General features: G+C 41.9%; 1 protein-coding gene across 1 annotated transcript in view; it reads left to right on the forward strand.

Moving 5' to 3' along the window:
* The window catches only part of ches1 (checkpoint suppressor 1), a 48,155-nt gene extending 41,991 nt beyond the window's left edge, over nucleotides 1-6,164 (forward strand). Inside the window, exons 5-6 of the mRNA XM_029733317.1 lie at nucleotides 339-447; nucleotides 1,494-6,164. Of these exons, the coding sequence (XP_029589177.1) occupies nucleotides 339-447; nucleotides 1,494-2,013 (629 nt within the window). The 3' untranslated portion in view covers nucleotides 2,014-6,164. The remainder of the gene's footprint in view (nucleotides 1-338; nucleotides 448-1,493) is intronic.
* Nucleotides 6,165-6,443: the final 279 nt, after the last annotated feature.

Genomic DNA, 6,443 nt, shown 5'->3' on the forward strand with positions numbered 1-6,443 from the left:
CCCCATACTACACAATGAGGATGAGGAAGGGATTTGCTGTTTGGGGTAAGTTTCTCAGAAACGAGTGAAATCACAATAAAGGTGTCTGGAACCATTTCCATCAAAAGTAGAGATTGGTTGTAAAAAATAAAACTTCTCCTTTAAGGTCACTACAATGCCTTATGATGCAGACATTATTTATTATTTTATTTCCCTGACGTCTCCTTGAGATCTTAACAATAAAACTGCTTTTTGTTGTACATGTGTTCTGTGTATATATATATATATATATATATTTGCCGTGGATTTGTTAGTATGTATCTCTATGGAAGTCCTGATGTCTGCTCCTCTCTCTGTAGTTCCTCAAGGCGTGATCCAAAATGGGGCCCGCATCAGGAGCCAGGGTCTGTTTCCTGTCATCCGACCCCTGCCCATATGCTCCGTGGGAAGCAGGACCACTGCGATAAGGTCAGTGAAACTGTCAATGATCATTTGGCTGGTTATGACGTAGAATTTTACCTGGATAATACACACACCTCGACACCAAACTGTATTTTTCCACCATTTACATAATCGCATGTTAATTTGTTTATTGTACTCAAAACTGGAACCTTCACACAAAGGTGTAATACAGTACCTCATGCTCCTATTGAGTTCAGACGCAGGATGGATCCTAAATGGCACCCTATTCTCTACATAGTGCACTACTACCCTATGGGGCCCTGGTCAAAAGTAGGGCACTATGTAGGGAGGGAATAGGGTGCCATTTGGGAGTCATAGCCCAACCAGGTGTGTGTATACAGCCTTCACAATGGTTTATCCCTGTGAAGAGCCTCGTGATTCAGAGAAGATTTAGGAACAGGCCTGGACCTGCTCATCCATCATGGTAGCATGAGAGTATGAAGGGACACACACACACACACACACACACACACACACACACACACACACACACACCACACACACGCCATGTCATGAATTAAACATCCCCACAGGCAAGGCAGCAGCTCACATAAGGTATGCACTGAATATTTGATCATATAAAAGAGGGTATGTCCTTCCCATGAGATAGTAATATGCCAACAGACTGTCCTGCTAAAAGAAAACAACGTTTGATCCGAGGGAGGGTGTGGCGTGGGCGGACAGTGGGACTATTTTGGATTTATAGGATGGCGTGGTGCTCTGATCCGCTTTTATGGTATATCAAATGTACTATTGTGACGACACAGTAACTAGACAAATATGTGTTTGAAAAATGTCAACCCAAATGTGACTACTTATCAAAGGTATGAGTTTACAAATGCGGTAGCCGTCTGTCTGATGATACTATGGTGCAGCCAAAAGCCTGGCGCACAGGGCTAGACATGCACTACAGTCTGTAGAAACAGTAGACAAGTGTGATGTATGTCAACAGTGACTGTAGGGAACAGGGTGCCATTTGAGACGCGCCCTAAATGTAGTCTGTTCACATTAAGAGTAACTATAGCCTTCTGATCTCCTGTGTGTCTCTCCAGGTCAGCTCTGGGGGACTACCTGACCCAAGGCAACATCGGCCACCCCTGTGACTCTCCCTCCCCCCCTCCCAGCGACGACCTCCAGGAGGACCACAACTACAGCACCGCCAAATCCCCCAGCATGCCCTGCTCTTCCCAGGGGCCCTCCACGTTAGACGACGACGATGACATCATCGCGGTGGAGGTCGGCGTCCACCGAGAGGTCAAATCGGAACCTCAAGAAGTCCCACTGGACTCTGCCTCTGTTTCCTTCCTCTCCCAGCATGCCCGGCGACGGGGCCTGCCCTGGACGAAAAACCGCCTGCGGGCTCTGGGCGACACGCTGCCGCTGAAAAAGCGCCGTTCAGCAGCGGCAGCGGTGGAGAAGCCACCGTCGGAGAGCGATGATGAGGAGATGAAGGAGGCGGCGGGGTCGTTGCTTCACCTGGCGGGCGTCAGGGCGTGTCTCAACAACATCACTAACCGCGCCGCCAAGGCTGCTCAGAAGGAGAAGGAGCAGAAAGAGGCCCTAAGGAACTAACTAAGGCCTACACATCTGGTCAACACACCGACCGCCAAGACCTAGAAACTAATAGCTAAGACACGCTGGAAAGACCAACGTCGAAAAGCAGCGGGTGGCCGCAGAGTGTTGCAGGGTGTGTTAGCCAACACTTGCTGGGTGTCGACGAACAGTGTAGATTCAACATCTAGAATTGTCGGGAATGAACAGAAAACGAATATTCTGGTCAGAGGCGATAGGATGGCCACCCGCTGCTTTTAACAGTCGGTTGTCACGGTGTATTTTGTCTCTAATGCCTGATTCCCACTATAGGGCCGACCCTAACTGTAGCCTATACTGTGCTGGCTCGGATATATTCTTTTCAGATTTTGCTTTCCAGCATGGTTCCAGCAGCAATTATGGTGGATGCGTAACCAGGCCAGCCCAGTACAGCTCGGTTTGGCATCAGTAGTGTGAAAAGGGTATTTGGCCAGGCCTGAGCGCAGAGAGACCTACAGTAAGACTACCACACCAGGTCTACACACCGACCAACCAACCACCAACAGGCCAAGAGATAACGTTATTAAGCATTAGTCTCAAGAGACACTACTCCATCTCTCTCTCTTTAACCTTTAACCTCTATCTCTCCTCCGGGGGCATTAGGAGAATCCTACTTATTTATGGCAATATCAAAAATCTGTTTTTACTATACGTTTCCTATATGTTTCAACACTAACTCTGATGGGTAATTGATTCTCACGTGTCTCTGTTGATGTTTTTATGTTGTGTAAAGGGGATGCAAGCCATAGAAAAACACATTTTTGTCACTAATTAGGGAAATACACGCTAAAAATAGAATCATTGAGGAGAATAGCTGAGCGTTTTGTGTCATCTGTAACTTGTCAGAAGTGTATCTGTGAATTTGTAGCAATCTTCCAGTAATGTAAGCCAGGAAGTTGAGCCAATGATACTAACAGATTGAAAACTGTTAAAAGTTGCTGCTCACACACACGTCATCCAACGCCCATGAGCACAAAATGTAAGACTGTGCCAAAGACGAGCGACCAGGTTGCTTCAATGTAGCCAATCTGACAGCTTACAAAGACAAACATAAATGGCATAGCAGCATCAGAAGATCTGAGGAGAAGAGATATGAGAACACCGTAAATGTCTCAATAATTGTAAAATCCATTCTTAAAGAGTCATGCACTTATTTCTATTTATTACGGTGATTTCTATCACCAATAGTAAAAGCATCATTGAGAATGGGCATGACTCCTTTAAGATCACTCCTTAGTATTTAAACATAGTTAGAACTATACTGTTAATATACTGTTCCATTTTTGGTGCCATGGTGATGACTTAGTGCTGGGTCAGAGGCAATATACTGTATCTCATCTATCTTGTTCTTGATTCTCAGCTGCATTTGAAATGTCCTCCTATTCCCTTTTTAGTACACGACTTTTGACCAAAACCTCATGGATCTGGCCAAAAGTAGTGTACTATGGGTTCATGGGCTCTGGACAAAAGGAGGGCACTATATTGGGAATAGGGTGCCATTTCAGACATATAGTAGCCTAGACGTCCCTGAAACTCTTCCAGTATTCCTCTTCCACAAACGTGAACGCCGGTTTAAATATAACCCATGCTACGACACCTGCCTATCATTTTTACAGACTCAGAAAACTATATACATAAACTGTGGATTCATTGTTGTTTCTTGCAATTCTGTTTGTATTGCTTCCCCTTCTTCCTCTACCCTCATAAAAGTATAAGCAATTTGTCCAGTCTGGACAACTCTGTAAAAAGGTTAGAAAATATTTTATTTTTCCTTTCTTAATTGAAGCAATTTGACCTGCAGGACTTTCTCAGTTATATTGCATGGGTGCTTGTAAATAAGATGCAAAAGTAAATCTTTTTTTATTCAAAGATCATGTAAGATAAACAATGTATTTAGCATGAAGCATGACTTATTTTCATATAAACTTAGATCCTAGAAGAGAAAACAAAGGTTTTGCCGCCAATTCTTATACACTCAATTTTATTTAATTTTATTTTGATTTTTTTTTTTTTTATTGATATTGTATTTCTTCAGATGAGCGGGCTTTTAATGATATATCTTCTTCAGGGAGACATTTTATGGGGAAATCACTCTGCAATTATGAGGCCCTGCTACTCTGGGCTTTAAGTATAACAGACCTGGGTTCAAAAACTATTTGAAATTATTTCAAATAATTTAATATGTGCTTAATTGAGCTTGCCTGTTGCAATGCAACCAATAGTAAAGTCCCAAAAGTGCAAACCCCGCCCACCTGGCACCCCAGCCAGGCTAAAGCAAACTGTAAAATGATTTGAAAGGTTTCAAATAGTATTTGAACCCAGTCTGTTAGCTCTAAGGCTAGATGGATCAACTGAAAAGCCTCTAGTATGGCCTTCAGTCTTCTTCTGCCTCTTAAACAATAAATGTGTCAGTGTTCTAGTGTTATTCAGAATATATCAATAGTGTGTGAGTGTGTGTGTCCAACAACCATACACCCTTTAACATTGTGCCTGCCCTCCAGACTTAATTGTATTCCGATGTCTTTAACTGACATGTTTTCATATTGAACAGAACATATTTCTTTATTTCTGAAAGTGTTTTCTCTCGTTTTGTTCTGTAAATGTGTTACCATTGGGTCCTAGTTTTCTCCTCCCTGGCAGACACTTCCCTGTAAATGGACGGAGTATATGTACCTGTTTGACATGGAATTTAGAATTCGTCAGAATGTTCCACCATTTAACTGGCCCCAACTGGTACAGCCAAACCTTTTGTTGAAAGTTACCATACCATGAACTGACTGAGGATTTATGTACATAGAGTGGAGTTACTGTACATGATGAACACGTTTCTGTACAAACAGCAGAGGTAATTAGGGGTTAGAAAGAGGTTATGTGCAGACAGTAGGGAGAAGCAGAGTCAGAGAGAGACAGACTTTGGTTTGGGTTTATGGGAAAGACTGAGAGTGACTGACAGCTAGACTGGGAGTTAGACAAGCAAATGACAGCAGAGTTCCATTGTCATAGTATTCTATCAACTTTGATACGGAACACTGACTATTCTATTCAATTCAATGTGTTTCTTCTATCAATGTTGACACGAAATAGACTCACTCCCTGTATACCTCACTGCCATCTCCACTTCCTCTCTTGACACTAGAAAAGTGTTATTGTGTTACAGGTCAAGCCCTCTGTGTTATTTGCAGTAGGAAGTCAGTGAACTGGTGACTAATAGTAGAGTCTGCCGTGGCAAGTCAAGGAGAATGTGTTGCTTAAGTAACCACCATCTCCTCCAGTGACTCACATGGTGACTGTGTCCCAAATGGCACTACTTTTGACCAGAGCTAATAGGGCTCTGTTCAAAAGTTGTGCACTATATAGGGAATAGGATGCCATTTCGGACACTTCCAGTGACATACAGGGAAGGAAGGTGAAGTTATGAACATATAAGGGTCTGCTTGACAAATAGAACGATACTGGGAAATAGGACTGAGTAATTTAATGCATAGGGAAGAAAAATAAGAAACTCTATCACTGCCTGAAAAGCCCTCGAATGAGAAACAAATGTGCTTATTTTATTTGAACTAAAACCTGCCAAACTAAACCATAATCAAAGTGTGCATCCCAAATGGCAACACATTCCCTATATAGTGCACTTTTCTTTTAAAGGTAGTGCATTATAAAGAGAATATGGTGCAATTTGGGAGACACCCAAGGCCAGCCTGCCAGCCAGTCCGCCATTTTGTTTTCTATTAAAGTTATTTTTATTTTTTTTGTGTTTGTTTACTCTGACAAGACGTTACAATACTGCCACGTTAATGACTATTTGAGAAGGGTCAGAAAGCCATAGAATAGAGATGTCAAACGCAAACGATTATGTTGCTCTATGAGAAGAATCGATGTAATGCAGAGTGCACCCAGCTTGGTTGGTTTTCCAATGAATGTTTGATTATTTCCTTGTTGTGCAATCACATTGCCAAAGAACGATTTCAAACAATTTCATCGATTTCATTCATGTAAATATCACGTTGTCCAATACCGTGGCAAAAAAAAAGTATAAATGTTGTTTTTTCTTTTCAATTTTTCTGAAACCTTCAATAATGTTTATGTGGTGTATTGTCTTCCAGTTGCAATGATTAAAGTTGACCTGAACTCAACTCCTTGAAAGAGACCATGTAATAATTACATTCAATTGAATTGAATTGAATTGGGTAAAAACATTACCACATTGTATTCCCAGAGGACAGCGCTTAAAAAGTATTCATTAAAGCACTTGGTGCTCGAAAGTAAAAACAAGTAAAACATCTAATGGTTAAAACACAAGACAAAGAATACAAAACAACAACATTACACTCATATTAGTGAAGAAAACGGTCACTATCCATTGCACCTCATCCCTAATCTTAAAAATAAAACCGAACCAACAGTAGCAATAA

Source organism: Salmo trutta, chromosome 35 (genome assembly GCF_901001165.1).
Source record: "Salmo trutta chromosome 35, fSalTru1.1, whole genome shotgun sequence".
Lineage (NCBI taxonomy): Eukaryota > Metazoa > Chordata > Actinopteri > Salmoniformes > Salmonidae > Salmo > Salmo trutta.